Source organism: Lagopus leucura, unplaced genomic scaffold, assembly GCF_019238085.1.
Source record: "Lagopus leucura isolate 7727_CA_CO unplaced genomic scaffold, USGS_WTPT01 Super-Scaffold_100019, whole genome shotgun sequence".
Lineage (NCBI taxonomy): Eukaryota > Metazoa > Chordata > Aves > Galliformes > Phasianidae > Lagopus > Lagopus leucura.
In genome coordinates this window covers 13,245,820-13,262,945 of record NW_024962273.1, presented here as the reverse complement: position 1 = coordinate 13,262,945, position 17,126 = coordinate 13,245,820, and the positions used below count along the sequence as shown (strand labels likewise).

Below are 17,126 nucleotides of genomic sequence, written 5' to 3'. Positions count from 1 at the left end.
CAGATGAGTGAAGTTAAACAAGAAACTACTCATTTGCTATCAAGTAAAAACAAAATCCAGAGCCCAAAAGACATTCTGGAGTAAGCACAGGTTAGTAAGAGGTTAAACAGAACCATTTCAGACAATTTAAATTGGGTCTCTAAAGCTAATGATTTATAATCAGTTACCAGCATAGAATGACAGTGTCCACCCCACAGTGCTGTTTTTAACACAAATCATGAAGAGGCATAAAAGCAACACTCTTCTAAGCCATATACATTTTTATTCTCCACCCAGGCCAGCAAGGGTGGGAAAAGGAAATGCAATTAAAAATAACAATCAGCAAACACACACTATCTTTACTTAAAATTTCAGACTAGAGCAGCCAGAAACACACTCAACAATCAGAATCACTGGAATTCCCTGCAGTTTGGCAGTGGCACATAAGCAGAAATTATTTTTGAGTTTCTGAAAGCAAAGGTAGACCAAGACAAAAACTTGTGCTTTCTTCTATTACAGCAAGTGATTATGATTATATATTTTGCAGCAGGCAAACAGCTCAGGGGATAACAAGCAAGAGAAAAAGCTATCCAGAGTTGTTTTGAGAAAAGTTTGAATAGAACTTTCAAAAATAGCACCAGAACTAACCCCAAGCTTAAACTAGCTCCCATTAAAATGAGTGGCAGAACACCCTGATTTTAACGGGAGCAGAATCAAGCCTGGTTAAATGTAATAAAGTAGAAAACACATGATTAAGTATTCAAGAATATCTTCAAAAAGATGGCCCCCAAATGATTTCTCTGAACCCAAAAGCACAGCTGCCATGGCAGAGGGAAGGCAATACAACTTCTCCGACGCTCCTTTGTGTTTACATAGCAGTAAGAGGCACAGATTTGGTTTTGTCTCCACTCTCACAGGCTGTTTGCAAGCCTGAAATCAAATCCTGCAGCTCAGCAGACATTGTACAGTTGTATTCTGTAACTAGCTAGTATTTATCATTCAAGCCCTCTGTAAGCTGAAGGCTCTTTGTGCTACTGACCCCAGCCTTTCGTCCAGCCTTGAACAGCTGCTGTTTAGCAGTGACAGCTGAATTGGGTTTCCTCCCTCCGCAGTAATGCATGCTTGCCAGGCATCCTTTCCCCACTTGTTTGCCACATGTTGGGGCCAACGAACACAATCCACTTCTTTCACACCAGCAGCGTCTCCCCAGTCAGAGAGTAGGAACACTTGCCAATGGGTCTTCCTCCCCATTAATGCTTGCTAAGCATCACTTCTTCCCACTCACCAGCCACTATTGGAAGCCTGCTATTTCCAAGGGGAGGGGTATTAAGCAGAGTGGCTGTGCTGGGTCACTAGAGACTGCTGGCACTGGCACTGCAGCTTCTCTATAATTTCCAAGGCATATCAAGGCCGTTACCTGAAACTGCTTTGTGAAAGGTATTTCATTGCTTGAGACTCAGCCAGTTAAAACTGAGAGTTGTGCATGAGAAAGCAGCAAACAGCCTGGCTGTTCTTCAGCACAGGAATACCTCTGCTCTGTCAGAAAAGCATAGGGCCAAGCCCACTCTTGATATATGACTTGTACACTGCTCACACTGGTAATTCTCAAACTATCACTAAAGAGGTTGCTTTGGCAGGACCTCCCAGACCAAAGATGGAACAGCAACATCACTTATTTCTTAGTATCAGGCCTAGAGCATCAGATGAACTTGTTTATCCATCGCATTCCCTGATGTCCTAGACAGGACAGCCAGTCAGTGCAGTTGTGGGACCACCCTTTGAGTGCAACACAAAGCATTAACTCTTGTGACATCCCATTTCTAAATGTTTCTCTTAGACACCTAACAACTACAAGCAGCTCCCCCTCTGGAAGAGAGACTGCGGTAGTGAAACTGATACAGACGTGAGTGACTGTACAGTCTACGTGGACTGCACACTAATAAGTTACCTACCTATGCACATGCAAATTGTGAGCCCTTCTGGGCTGGGGTTGAGCCAGACTTTCTAGCAGCACCAGCTGAACTAGAGCACTCAGGAAGTTTGTGACGTCTCACATATGTAGCTCAAACCCCATTATAGTCCATCAATCCTCTCCTTCACTTTCCTACTGAACTCTTTAGGCCAAAACATCAACAGACAACCGCAGTCTGAACAAAGAACTTTTTTAATCTCTTTTTTTTTTTTTTAATTTCTTTTTTTAAAACAGACTATTAAAATTCCTCCAGCCTATGGTGACCATCTCAGCCTGGCCTGGGAGCCCACTAAGATGCTAAACAAAGTCCCAAAAGAAGGGAAATCAATTATAAAAGTGAGACACAAGGGGAGGATGTACTATCTATTGCTCTTCCATGTAATTAACAAGGAACTGGGGTGTGGTGAGGCAGATTTCTGGAGCTGAGGCACTACTGCAATTTGCACTGGTACTAACAGGGAAATTCTGCATGTTCAGGGTTGTTCTCTTTCTGAATTGGATTGGTTCAGCATCTCCTCCATAAGGACAACTTGAAAACAAGAATGACTTTTTCACTGAGATTTCCCCCATTTCAAGCAAATTTCAGCTTCACCTCCATAAAAAAAAAAAACAACACAGGTGTCACCAGTCAACACATACACTGCAGTGACATCCAAACCAATCACATTCCTCAGAGCAGCTTTTTTTTCCCCCCGTTTTCACTGCATGACCAACTGTTCCCTTGCATAACATTCCTGTAGCCCATTCTCTTTTAGGAGGGCACCTAGCAAAGTCAGATGTGTCCAAAGGACATAGATATCTGTACCTACAGTCACCTGAGGGTGCTTGCTGATATGCCTGTCCATTCCCTACACAATGCATTATTGAGCAAGCACTCTGCTGCACATGGTTGCAGGTCAGCACAGAACTCAGTATACCTTTGTCAGAGATTGTGCTGTGCTCTCCCACTGAAAGATTGGGCACAACTGTTGTAGTGCTGTTTTTTCAAACTGATGCTGTCTCAGAAGTCAGCTTACCTGAGAAGTTTATTGTATTTTTTGGAAGGACTGAAAAAGGCCCCTTTCTAGGAAAACTGCAGGAATATCACATATTTTGCAATTTAGCCTTCACTTAAGAATGAGTTCCTATCTCCTGAAATTCATCCCCTGGGTAGAAACTTCATTGGGTCAGGAAGTCCCTGCTATGTTATTTTCCCTAAAAGTGATACCTAATTTTACTGAAGTGGACTTCTCAGCTCATATCTGCCACCCCAGAACAGCCCAAGTCCCACAGACCTGAATTTTCTCACTATTCCCCAGAGTTATTATTAGCTAAGATAGATGACAAATCACTGGAGAACCATGCATCTGCCCACCCAGACCACACAAAGCTAGCACACTTGCATTCTGTGACATTTAAAGAGCACTCCCAGCCCAGTATTTAAGTTTGTTTTTAAATATATATATATATTTATAAAAATCAGTGTAATTTTCAAGATGAAAACCACTCGCATATGACAAAAATAGTCAACCAGAACAAAAGCTCAGACTGCTGAAGTATCAACCCCCTGTGCAGAGCTCTTGCCAGAGAGACTACCTGAGATATTGTCAGAATCTAGCAGCTCAACAATGCTGTATGGAGAGCAATCTTCCAAACCTAACTTGCTGCAGAGCCAGCCACAGAAGCCCTTCTCCATGTCCCTGACAGCATGCCACCAGTCCCCAAAGGACCATGATACCTGGGTCACAGCTGAGTACAGACCTAGGGAAAAAGACACAACCATGATTATAATTGGGTAGAAGATGATCAAAAAGGGGCAAAAGGTGATTTTGTGCCAGAAGGTCCTCTCTTCATTGTACACCAAGAAGACATTGTACCATGTAATGGTTCCATAGTAGAATGAAACCACAAAGGATACTACAAAAACGATGGGGAGGCAGATGATGGTCCAGAGGACAATGTGGGGTCCTCTGTCCAACCCAACATCACATTTTTTCTTCTCAGGTACATTTTCTTTAGGAGGTTCCTTCGACTTAGCCAGTTCCTGCAGCTCTTTGTCTGTTAGCGTGACATGGATGTCCACCATCTGGCCCTTCTTCTTTCCTCTGGTGATTGTTCCAGTCAAGGTGACGTATCGGCTGTCTGAAAGCATGTTCCAGACACCTGCAAACACAGATAAAGTCATCCACATTAGATTTCTTTTCTGTGTGGCTTATTTTGTGCAACTCCCCAAAGATCTTGAACACAATTAGACAGCACAGATGGAGTTATAGTTAAACAAAAAGATGGAACACAAGTAGCAATGCATTATAACAAAGATTATCACAGAAAAAGAATAGCCAGTAAGGAAAATGACAGGAATTCTAGATGACAGAAATCACAAGGGAGAAGACTCCAGCATATGCACGGGGGACAACACACGAAAGAAAAGTGCTGTGGGAGCATATGGGGAAGAGACAAGACAGAGTAAATGAGTAAAAAATAGTAAGCCTATTTTCTCCGCTAGAGTCAGATTTATTCCTCAACAACATGGACATCTGAAGTGAGTTAGCTAAATATGAACAAGATCTGGGAATAAGTACATGCACGCATGGAGTTATACTTGAATAGCTATTATTCTATTTCTCATTTGCACTTTATCAATCTAAATTAATTTTCAAACTTTAGAAAATCATGAAGTCTCATATTCACAAAGTCTCGTATAATTACGTTTGCATTTTAAAGGATCAAGCAAGGCACCAAATAGGAAAGTGTTGGGATATGTGTTCCAGTAAGAAACACCTTAGTTTCCAAGTGACATTGGTTTTGGACAGTCCCTGCAGTGGCACTGGGCATAAACTCTTCTGTAGTTCTAAAAATATACTTCCTCCTGGACTTAATTCTGACTGGCTTGGAAGGAAGTAATTGTAGGTTCTTAAAGGGAAGCTGAGCAGTGACACACAAAAACAGAAAGACAGCAGAGAAGCATGAAGGTTGGGGTTAGGATCATGGGGAATCTGGTGTGGCTGAAGGGCCAGGAGGTTGCATCCACATTTAAACCCTTCTCAGTCCACAGTGCTGACTCACGAGAGGATTAGCTGTGGGACCCGCTGCCCACAGTTCTTTCCCACAAGGGTAGCTGTGACAGGCATCAGAAGTGAAAGTGGCTGAAATGTACTGTGATGACCTTGCAAATTAATCAGTCTTAAAAAGGAAGCTGAGACTGCACAAACAGAAGGCAACAGCAAATCTGAGATAATGAATAAAACTTCTTATTGCAGGTGGAGCCACTAAATCTGTTTCCATCCTTTCAGTTAACAAACAGTTGCTTTAGGCATGGAGGGGTATTTGACCACAGCATTATACATATAGAGTGTGCTCAGCACTTCTCTAGATCATCCCTAACTATTGCATACATTTAAAACCAAGAGCAGGACAACTAGCATCTGCAAAGAACTGCTGAATGTACCCCAAATCAGTCTGTAATGATTTTTGTTTCATAGCATTTTCATGGATGAACTCAAACTCCTGGCATCTTGGAGATGACTGGCCCCACAGTCACTTCCATACAAGCTCAGGAGGATCTTGAAAATTAGCTTATCTGTCTAGTCTGCCAAAAGGGAGATCAGCCCCAGCATGAACTAGCATAAGCTGCAAATGAGAGAGGCGGGAAAGACACCTTAAGACCACTGCAGATGTCTCCCCAAGCGTGTAGGCACATTATACCCAAATGCAAATAAGGGATGTGCCTTCGTTATATTGGGGTGCACTGTTAAGAGGAAAGATTCCCTGCCACATCTGTTACCATATTAAAGAATACCTGCTTCTTAGTACCACACTGGTCTTAAGGAGTTTTATTTGAGCCAGGATTTGTCTTGCAACACCTGGCCATACATTCCTGCCCAAGGTCTACACTGCAAGGCATCCAGAGACTAAGGAAGAGGACCCTGTTTCTGTCCCTGTGACTCCCACCATCAGCCTTTGTACCAACCCTGGTAAATCTTGTGAATCCAAGAAGAGGCTTATAAAGCATCAGTTCCTTCAAATGCAAGTATTTCTAACCTTCATCCTTTCTGATCTTAAAACGGCAGCAAGAGCTCCAACCTTTTCTCGTAAACCCAACTGTCTTGGCTACCAGTTACACCATTATTTATGGACTGTGAACATTCCCAGGGATACGTACCATCAGCCACGGACTGACCCAGGAACTTGGAGCCTTCCTCAGAACTCCTTTCCCCTCCTTCTTCATCTGCTTGCTCCTCTTCCACTTTATTCTCATTCTCTGACCTATACACTATTACTGACTCAGGACGGGACTCTTTCTTCTTCTTTTTCCTCCGGTCCATAGTGGCTTCTCCATCAAAGGTGACCGTGGTTGTCACTGCCCTCCTCACAGATCCATGGCAAGGGCTGTGACTTCCAGATTTCCTCTCTTTTGGCACTGTGTCTTCCAGTCCACTACTGCTCTCAAGCACCTCACTTGGCATCTTGTAGCACTTGTTGCCAGCCTAGCAGTTCCTGCACTTAGAAATCATTCATTGAACAACAGTCCTACAGATGCTTTGTTTTGATAAGATGTCCTACAGCCGATATCCAGTTTATGCACTCCATTCCCAGCCTAAAATGAGAGACAATTCAGAAAAAGGGTCTATTTCACATCGAGCAGAAAAATTTGACAGAAGTTTTGTATAAAGGTTTACTTCCAACTGGTTTAAATATCACCCGCTGATCTGATCTTCATTACTGTCATGGACACATATTATATCACCTAACCTTGATTTTTAGATTCCATTTTAAGTATTAGGAATAAAAAAAGGTACTGGAAGGGGAAAGAGTTTATAACATAAGATTAAAAAAGCATAGCTTATTCTATTTTTTTAATATGCCTCTGCAATGCTGCAAGCAAACAGAAGACAAAGGCTTTGGCCCACATGCATGAGAATGAAATACTGAAGCCACAGACAAAAATCAAGTTGACTGATTTAAAGGAGTAGCCTAGCTTAGAAACAGCAGCAGACACATCCTACTTTGTGATAGTTGTATTGGTGCCAGCTTTTCTAATTTTACTTGTCTTTTAACTTAGTGCCCATTGTGAGGATATTACACAAAGTAATCAAACGATGTAAAAATGAATTATATTTCAACGTTTATTAATTTAGTATCATGCAGTTCTGCCAAACCTTAAAATTTAGCATATATAGTAGATGTAAAGTAAATTACTACTTAGATGACTTCACTGAGGGGGATTCAGAATGACAGCAAAGTCTTCTGACTGTTCAGGGACAAAAAACAACAACGTTTCATAAATATTTATAACAATTATAAATTATTTCTCACTCAAGCAAAACTACCAGTAATACTAAGTGACATTTATCTACGGGAATGCCACGTAAGTAGAACTCAGATGATTAAACATGCATCAAGACAGTCAAGTCCTGTTCCATGAACCTACCAGACACAGGATTAATACCTCTCAGAATTCTTAACATTTAGAAAATACAGCTGTGCCAAATATTCATGAAGTATTTAGATACAAATCTGACTACAAGGAATAACATTTTAACAACTCTGAAGAACCATGCTGAACAATTACATATGTAAAAGAATGTGCTGTCCAAATGTTTCTCGAACTCCAGTGGTTTGGTTCTATGGACACTGCCTTGGAAAACTTGTTCCATGCCTGCCCACCCTCTGCTGAAGACCCTATTTACGTCTTGCACACTCCCCCCCACACACAGATGCACAAACTTTTAATTGTATCACGTTAACGCTAACGACCACGACCAATGAACACTGTATAGCCCTTCGTGGCTTTAAGAAACTCAACAAAAAACAATTCAGATTGTTTTTTGCATTGCAGGAAATAAATCTCCCACAGCGATCAGACAACATACAAAATAGAATCAAAAGTCATTCGGCATATCCTAGAAGTTAGACTGCTTCTGAATCACTGGGCACCGGAACATCTTGCACAGCTCTGTAACATGACTGGCAACAGTCTGTTTAGATTGCCATCTGAGATCATACATGCCATGCAAAAAGCATATGCCTGAATTTGCAGAAAACATCCCCATCTGCAACCCCAACAGAGAATGGAGCAAAACCTGTAAGGGAATCTTGCCCCTTCTGAGTATCTGTAGAGAAATAATGCCTCACTAAAAGAAATAACCTGTCCCAAAGCCACGAAGAAACTATGAAGCAGCAGTTCCCCTCACTACAGTCCTACACCTCATCTGCCTGAGGAATGTGGTCTTTACATCTGTTTTCAGATAGCCAGTTTTTCACATACCACGATACGAAACAGCACACGCAAGAAACTTCACAGCAAAATTTAACACTTTGCTTCCAACTTCTCCCCTTTTATCTCCAAAGCAAACCAGCCATGGACTTCAAACATAGCAAGCTCTGACTCTCAAATAACTAACATGAGCAGGACTCCACAATTTCCACACGTCCATGGGAATTAATGCAAGTTTTCATTTAATGTTTTTTAAAAATAACCTTTATGGGAGAAATTGAATCATTTTACTCTATGGAATAAATTAATTCTTTGTAGTAAATTTGTGCAAGAGGTACAAATAGGTTCTAACATTTTTCTCTGACAGTCAGCAGTAACGTGTTTTGTCTTTATGAAATCACGAAGTCACCTGATTGATCCTTATGAGTCTGAGACCACAGTGATATTCCCCTCCAGAAACTGGAAAAAGAAAGCAGGCCCAGAGTCACCATGAAACTGAAAGCATCACTACTTGAGTGACCTTCTAAAATCCTGAACACATGAATGTTAATTTGGGACTAGATCTCCAAATTTCCTGACTGTAGTTTCCATGCTCAGCTCCTACTACCTTGAATAGGGGACAACTTTCCAGTAAAATTTTAAGAAATCCAAAGCTAAAGGCAAAGATTTGTGGTTAGGCTTTTCAAAAAAAAAAAAAAAAAAAAAAAAAAAAAAAAAAAAAAAAAAAAGTTTATCAAGCTGTGATCTTCATTAACTCACAGCAGACAGTAAGCTAACTTCAGTTCTCAGCATAATGCCAAAGCCTAAAAGACTATGTTAACTTCGACCATGCAAGGAGAAGAAATGTGATGTTACTTTTTGATTCGGCACAGATACAATTGCTTCTGGAAATCTGTGTCCAGTTCTAATCTTCATCAGTCAGACAGAATGCCAATTACTGAGCAGATGTGTATGTTCCCTACATCAGAATAAGAACACAGTGAAAAAGATCCCTCTAATCCAGCAAAGGAGGATGCAACAAGATAAAAAGCTGACAGAGAAATACAAAGCAGACATTAGGTAGGCGTTTTAACAAATACATCCCTGAGGGCTCTGGAGAATTGAACCATCACTGCAAACTTCCAAATCTAGACTGGCTATCTTGGCAGCAGTTTCGTCCTGATACTCAACCAGAAGAGGTATTATTGTAGGGAAGCTCTGTGACTTGTATAAAGGGAATTATCAGATTAAAAGAACACAAAGATCCTTCCTGATCGTAAGCTTGTTTTCACAGTAGATGCATTTCTTTTCTCAGCTGTTTCTGACAACACAGCAGCAAGGATACCCTCTACTGCCCAGTCCTGACCTCCCCAAGATAGCATCTCAAAGCACCACTACCAACCCCACATTTCTCAGAGCTGCTGCTAAATCAAACAATTTCACATTTGAGTCCCATGTTTGCTGGGAATATTTTCTCCACAGTTACGAACATGAAATGGGCTCCTGTAGGGTATCATAATAGACATTAAATATAGTCTTTCACTGTTCTTTATGTCTCCTGAGAATGAGGCAAGCCCTCAGCACTATACAACCATCCATACCACCAACTCTTTCAGCCACGCACACTGAGATCTCCAGCCCTCAAAGCTTTGCTGTGGGGCTGAAGAACGACAACTGCTGTGCGGCTGATACAAGTGATGACATCTCTCATGTGGGAGCACAGAGGGAGACAGGAACCAAGAAACTGTGTGAGAGAAGGAAAAAAAAAAAAAAAAAGGTAAAATTTTAGGGACGGTTTATTAGCCAAACAATTTGTTATTAATCTCTCTGTGAAAACAGATGGAAAACCCCGGGGAAGTGGCTCTGCAAAAACACTCTATAGAAGAATTTTTAGAAACACAGTCTTCTGTTACTATGCAGGAAAGCCACTGCTGCATACAATTCCTGTGACAGTAGTAGTTTTTGACATACAAAACAGGAGCCTAAAAGCTTGGTCTTGCACCACTGAGGTCAAAAGAAGCTTTTCCAATGGCTTTCAGCTGCTATTAATAGAAGAGAAATTATCCGGTTTGAATGCAGACAGGAAGAAAGCATTATACCACAAAATCCTTGATTTTAAATCCTTGCCACTGCATGAGTGATCTTTTTGATTGCTCAGAGGAGACATAAGAGGAAAAAATAAAGAGTAATGAGGAACATTGATCTTTATTTTTATAATCACATAACACACGTAAGAAATGTCACCGTATCTTCATGCACATCCCATTGGAGTTATCTGCAAGAACAAAAAACAACCTGTGACTTAGCATTGATGGTTACCCAGAACAGGGAAGAGATCAAGGAAAGTTTACACCAAACATCTGTCTTGAGAGAGCTCTCCAACCATAGGTTGCTCCCTTCATTCCATACCCTCCCCATCCCCAACACTGCTTCTGATTTTATATGTGTGTTTCATAAGTGCACACTAACCAAAAGGTTAGTTTCAATTCCTAATATTTTTAAAGTGTTTGCCTGCTGTCAGATTGTACACATGAAAAACAGATGGTATCTGTTTGGGGCAGATCTGCCATCAATCAATCCTGTTACGACAAAACGAAGTGGTCCAATGCAGGACATACATACTCAAACCCTATAAAAAGCATGGTAAGACCTATATAAGAAAGCACATTTAATTCAGACCTTATGCTAGGAAAGAGCCAAACAATAGGGCTCACCTAAACGATTTGAAATGATCTTTCACATATACATCCTCACCATACCCTGCTGAAACTGAGGACAATGCTTATCTCTATTTCAAGGTGAAATGGCACAAACTAGATCACAGTTACTTCAACCTAGCAAACAGCAAGGCAGTGATGAACGATCTGTGAGAAGGCAAGGTGAGAAGAGCTCCTACCTACTAGTAGTTGCAGCTGTGCAGCTTGCAATGAACTCGTCAGGGAGATTTATCTTTCTGGTAACAAGCCTTTTGCATTTTAGAAGAAAGTAAAACATTATTTTCAGCTAAACAAATCCTCTCATCACATTTGCCATGTGGCCACATCCAGAAGAAGGAAGTGGAGGAAAAAGACCCCTTATAGCAGCGGCCCATCATAAGGCCACTTAAGTGATTGCATAGAATAGCAAGAGGCACAAAAAGAAATACCTGCTTATGGTCTCCCAGCAGCGTAGGAGAAAGCAAGCAGCAAAGCTCATAGATCACACCTCTCTTTACTTAATCCACAAGCTTCAAAGCACTTTTATTTCTTATGGAAAAAGAGACAGGAAATAAAAAAAGAAGACCATACCCCTGAGTATGCATCAAAGATTCAAAGCTGGACTTCGAATCAAAGCTGCAAAATTCAAGCTGGATTGCCAAAACCACTAAGCGTAAGAGTAGAGAGCATAACGCAGTTAGATGACCTCTACCACCAAAACCTTTATGGGTATTTGCTAGTGGGGCTCCTTGCCAACCCTTCAGGATCTGGAAGTGCTAAAAGCTCAAGCTAAAAGCAAAAGGAGGCAAGTGACACAGTCCACACACACAAGCATCCTGATTTATCACCGGCAAATGGCTGCCTGTCAACAGGCAGGATTTGTGCTAGTGCTGTCCCACACTAAGGCTGCTGAGCAGCTTCTAGACCACAGCACTTGTTAACAAGAACCTGCCCAGTACAGATGCAACTATGCTGAAGCTGCAGTTCAGCAAGAATAGAGTCACTCGGATTTGAACGGATGGCTCACCAACTGTGCTGCCATGCTGCTTAGCTCAGGACCATCTCTCTCCCTGCCCTCCTCCATCCTTTATGTGAAACACCCAAACACTTACTGATGGCTTTCTACAGATACAGCCAAAATTAAAACAAAAGTAGGGAAGTGGAGCTTTCCACTGAATTGCTTTAGGATGACAGTTTCAAAGACTTAAAAAAAAAAAAAATTAAAAAAAATCAAGATCCAATTCATAAAAGAGATTCTCTAAAATGCCCTTCCCCCCCCCCCCCCCCCCATTGTTTCATAACTTTTCCAAATGTCAGGGAATAATAACTGCTGCGTAGATCAGCATTACTGAAGTCCAGGAAACAGGATATAAGCATGGCTATACATTTTTATATTTAAAAAATTACCTGATCATTTTTCTTGCATACTAACTGCAACACTATGGAAAGCGCAAGAAAGCAAGCAGCAAGGACTCAGGCCACAGCAAATGATCAGATAGAACTACGAGTGCAGAAATAAGAGAAAACACTGTTTACATTCAGAAGGCCTGTAAGACCTCCAGATAGGCAGAGACCTCCAGCAAGATACTCTCACCTATGCTGCCAACCCTTAAATGAAGCCTGGGAAGGGATGGATCCTGACTCCACCCCTTTCAGTCACTCAATGCATTGCATGCACCTGAGTTGCCCCTGCCTTCCCACCAGGTGCCCATCACTGGTTCAAGCCGTGACTTAGTGTTTTCACTACACTTATTACAAATCCCCAAACTCTGCTGGTCTACCTTTGTTAAGAGCAAACACCTCAAGTGCTGCATCTCCCTTGTCTCCTCATTCTTTGTCCAGATAGCTAGAAGAATGAGAAATGAAAACAAAGTACCCAAAGCTTCCCAGTACTTCCAGGGTTGAGATCTGTTTCCTTACGTTAATTATATTTTGTGAAAAATTCAATGCATGGCACATGTATGAGAGTCTTTTAAAGAAACCAAGACTTTAAAAGGACCATGACTTGGAAATGGAGGATGGTCTGAAATCCTCAAAGCAATCCAATGGTTTAGATCCGTATCTTGAATAAATTTAAAAGATGTCCCAAAATCTCTAAATAAAAAAAAAAATGTGCTCACTGTCTTCCCCTAAGCTACCCCTCACTTAAGCATTTGCCCAAAGTGGGTCATCCTGCACCTTGAAACAGCAGATGCCTGTTGTAATTCCTGGCTTATTTATCTGGACCTTGTTGGGCTATATGGTACCATAAGATGAGTAGAAACAAGTCAGTTACACCCACATCCTACTTCCATAGCAATGCCCCAGGCTGAGATTGTCATAGCATCTGTTTTTGTGATACATCTTCAATTGGAAGCTTTATATTAAGCAGGATTCGAAGATGCACCATGAGCTTCCTCCACACACCAAATTAGTGTTGTGCTTCCTCTGGGCATCTAAGCAGATGCCAAGAAAAGAGTAACAACAGAGCAAGGATTATCTGAAAAACACTTGCACAGAACTACATCTTTGAGTTCTTATTTGGTCAAGATATTTAGGGGTTTCAGATCAGAGTTTTATCTGAGCAACACCCAGCTGCATCCCGGGAGATGCTAAAGAGTCAGAGAGAGAGAACTGGAAGGTCTCCTGGGGATGATTCAGGATTGCTTAATGCATTGCACAGTAAATATAATCTAAGATACTTAGACAGTATCTCCAGCAGCAGGAATTAGTTGGCTCAGGGGACTCTCAATTGGATACAAGTGCAGACACAGATCCATGATGCCAGCATATTAAAAATGCAGCACTTTCAATTGCAGACAAATGAATGCTACTATATCATATGGTGTCAGTGGGGTGTGTGATTATTTAGAACATGTAGCTACATACCAATTTCAAGCTATTTGATACTGGTACTCTACATCTTGTGTGATTACAAACCCTACTTTCAGTATGGTGTCTCCTTTTTAATCAGTGAAGTGAAATTCCTAGGGATACTGAGGAAAGAGGATGTAATCTGAAAAATCCTGACTATCTCCTAATTAGACTGCCACCCTCAAGATATCCTGGAGAGCAAAGTCCCTTTCCAGTGGGGTAACTCATGAAAAGATGGATTGGCCAGAGAACCTGACCATCACATGGGACTGCCCAGGAAGCCAGAAGTCACGAAAGGCTCTTGTGTGCCAGCAGGAGATGATGAAAAGAAACAACCACCACAGCAGAGAATGCATAGACAGGAGGTGAGAGCGGCAGGACTTCTGAAGAGGCTCTTTGTGTGATTCCCATAGAAGAATCCACAGAGGTAAGGGAACAGAAACTCATACTATTTTTCATTCAGTTTGGGCTCGGTCCAGATATTTCTTGTAATAAGCATAGCAGGGTAGAAATGCTTGTTGTTATATTTCGTGTAATTTGGTATCCCAAGAGACAAAAGACATAAACCAGGAGCATCCGTGGGAGTGGGGCCTGGAAAAGCAGCAGCAGCCAGAGCTGGAGCCTGGCATTTTTCCTGCAGGATAACTACCAGAAACTCTATGTCATAAACCACCTTTGAGTGTAAGGTTTTATTTCTAGCATTAGGATATTTTTCATTAAATCTCCTCTGCTTTTACCTCTCTGTGGTACTACTGGTCAGGATTTGGATCCTGCTGAGGTTTCTGTCCTGTCTGCAGCCTGCAATCAGATTGGTATTTAACGACTCTGAGACCTTCCCCCTTGCCAACACAGATTATGAGCTGTTGGAGGGCACAGAGTGACTGCACAAAACTGCATGAAGGACTGCAGACTATAAGGAATATTAAAGCAGAAAATGTTCTGCTGGGATTTTTAAAGCGTGGCGGAGTGCTGGACTGGCAGATGTCATCAGCTGAATAGCTGAGCCATAGGCTGGCAAAGCACAAAATCGGCTTTGGACAAAAGCAGCCTTTTCTAAAAATGCAGAGTTTCCTATTCATCTCAACAAATTGAACTAGTTCATTCAAAGCTGAGACAATATGGGTTTTGAAAAAATAGGAGAGCTAGTTTTTCCTGTCAATCTATAAATACAAGAGGAGATGCTAAAGAATGATGTGCTAATTGCACAACTCTGAAGAGCTGACAAATGGAAAAAACAACTACTGATGAATTCTTTTTCCTAAGAGTGTCATTTTAATTTCAAACAGTTAATGTTTAAGTGATAGATACATCAAGGAAAAAGAATAAGTAGGTTTTAGCATTAAAAAAAAAAATGCTTTGAGGTTTTACATGCAGATTTACTTTCTCCCAGATACAACCTGACATACTTAAGGTCAGAAAAAAAAAGAACAAACATCTGTCTAATCAGACACTATTTCCTAATACACAAAAATTAAGAATCCAAACACTAAATTTATAGAATAACATAGAGGAACAGCTTTCTGCTTACTGACTTTACTGCTATGGCTGCATAGTGACAAATCATCACACTTTAATGGAACCAGCAAAAGGAAATGAACATTCCTTTGTGAATAAGAAAGTACAAGTGTAAGAGAAGATTAAAATTGATTTCAGCTAATAAGATTTTCTTCTTTTCAGCTTAAATCGTTCTGAATTTAAAGCACAGACATACAACCAACTCACACAAAGATATCCTTGTTTTAAAGCCAACCCACACAACACTGTGAGAACCACTGACATACAGAAAATATCTGTGAAAACTGGTTATCTCAGCTCAGCTGTTTGTGAATCAATCTTCTACCAGAAAGGGCTAAGTGCTGGGGAATGGCTGCCTCCTTTTCTTGCCCCCTTTATTCCTTTCCCCTTTATCCTCCTATCACTCACGGAACCTTACCTAATGTGTTAAGCCTCTTCTTTATGGCATTTCCATGGCTATTGAGAAATTCCAAAACCTCATGGGAAACGAGTTACTTATCTCAATGTGGAAGAAAAACCCTCTGACTGGGCTCTCCAGGAAATCTAACAAGCAAATACTACAAACAGTACCCAGCCAGATTTTCCCTGCCAGCCCATGGCTGAAAGATCTAGTTCACTAGTACCAGTGAATGCTTCTCCCTGGGATTAATTAAAGATCTCTCTGCTACAGCCTGCTTTAAATATGTAGGGCACCCAGAGACAATTAATGGGGATTCTGTGGAACCTCCAGATTGTGGAAGATGATTGAAAGAGGGGGGAAAAAATCTTGCAATGTCATCCACCATGCCTTGCCTCCAGTAAGTAACACGTTTAGAACATCAAAGTATTCTGCACATTTTAACCCATCCGGAAGGCAGCTTTGGTGCCTCACCAGGCTAAGTCACCATGCAGAGATCTGCTTCTGGCTTCTCATCCTTTGCTGGGTGAGCATGGACAGGCCGCAACTTCTTCATGCCTCTCTTTCTACACACTTAAAAGAAGGGAATTCACCTTCCTTTGAAACCAAACTACTGAATAAAGGCGTTATCTTGCAATTTGCTTTTATTTAAAAGTATGGCAAAAATAAATGAGACAGCTTAACAAATGAGAAAAACAGAAGAGACATAGCGAATCTCCCACTTCATCAATGCATGTTTCTATTCTCTCTCTCCACCTCTCCTAAGGGAAAAGTGACAGGATGCAACTGAAGGATACACTTTTAAATATCTATTGAAAAAGACAGAGGAGATGCATGGAAGGACACACATCACACACACACATCACTCACACACTCCTGGGCACATCAGCATTAGTTAAAGTCACCTGCAAAGCACCAAGATGCTCTGCCACCTCATCGTGGGACAGATGCCGACTGCCCTCTGTGCCAGTTGAGCTCACCATGCATTTTTGAACAAGAAAACACCACAGCACAAAATGGCTATGTTGGGGATGCATGTATGTATGCTGCAGCTGAGCTCTCCTGCTCCAGGAGACCTGAGATAACATGGAAGGACACGCAGTGCTGGGAAAAGTACACTTTCTTCACAAATAAATAGAAATGAAGCACAAGGCGATAGACTACAACACAATAAAACGCTGACTTTAAAGCCAGCGCGCTACGGACGGATGCAGGTGGAGGGCTTTGTTGCAGGGAGGCAGCAGGCACGGGCGACCACGAGTCACCGGGATGCTCCGCTCGGCTCGCCGATGCGCCAGCACCGCTTCCTCCCGCAGTCCTGCCGCCAGACATACCGGGGGCCACAGTGGGGACGAGGAGGTGCCGCGGCCCGCCCCGCGGATACCCGCAGCCGCTTACCTGCCCGCTCCGCCCGCGGGGCCCCGGAGCGGCACCGCCGCCGCCCGCTCCCTCCCAAGCCGCCGGGGCCCCGCACACCGCCGCCGTCCCTGGCGCTCAGCCCCGGTGCGGGCGGGGCGGCGCGTCACGTGTCGGGGCGGC

The 17,126-nt window shown here is 42.1% G+C and overlaps 1 protein-coding gene across 3 annotated transcripts; it reads right to left on the bottom strand.

Annotated features, from left to right (window-relative positions):
• Positions 1-242: 242 nt before the first annotated feature.
• TMEM169 (transmembrane protein 169) lies at positions 243-17,047 on the bottom strand. Of its 3 annotated transcripts, none has more exons than XM_042877933.1 (3): positions 16,986-17,047; positions 6,093-6,527; positions 243-4,093 (listed from the first exon to the last, which is right to left on the bottom strand). In XM_042877933.1, the coding sequence occupies exons 2-3, from the start codon at positions 6,394-6,396 to the stop codon at positions 3,474-3,476; spliced, it is 924 nt and encodes a 307-aa protein (XP_042733867.1). In that variant the 5' UTR covers positions 6,397-6,527; positions 16,986-17,047; the 3' UTR covers positions 243-3,473. The 3 variants fall into 3 exon arrangements, with proteins under 3 accessions (XP_042733867.1, XP_042733868.1, XP_042733866.1); XM_042877934.1 differs by lacking the exon at positions 16,986-17,047 and adding an exon at positions 12,359-12,399; XM_042877932.1 differs by lacking the exon at positions 16,986-17,047 and adding an exon at positions 12,230-12,393.
• Between the last annotated feature and the right edge of the window lie 79 nt (positions 17,048-17,126).

Bases quoted from the DNA above. Each gene is read 5' to 3' on its own strand.
- TMEM169 (XM_042877933.1), bottom strand. From the start codon at position 6,396: ATGCCAAGTGAGGTGCTTGAGAGCAGTAGTGGACTGGAAGACACAGTG. The intron at 4,094-6,092 runs GTACGTATCCCT...CTGTGTTTGCAG, and splicing joins GGGTCAGTCCGTGGCTGATG to GTGTCTGGAACATGCTTTCA.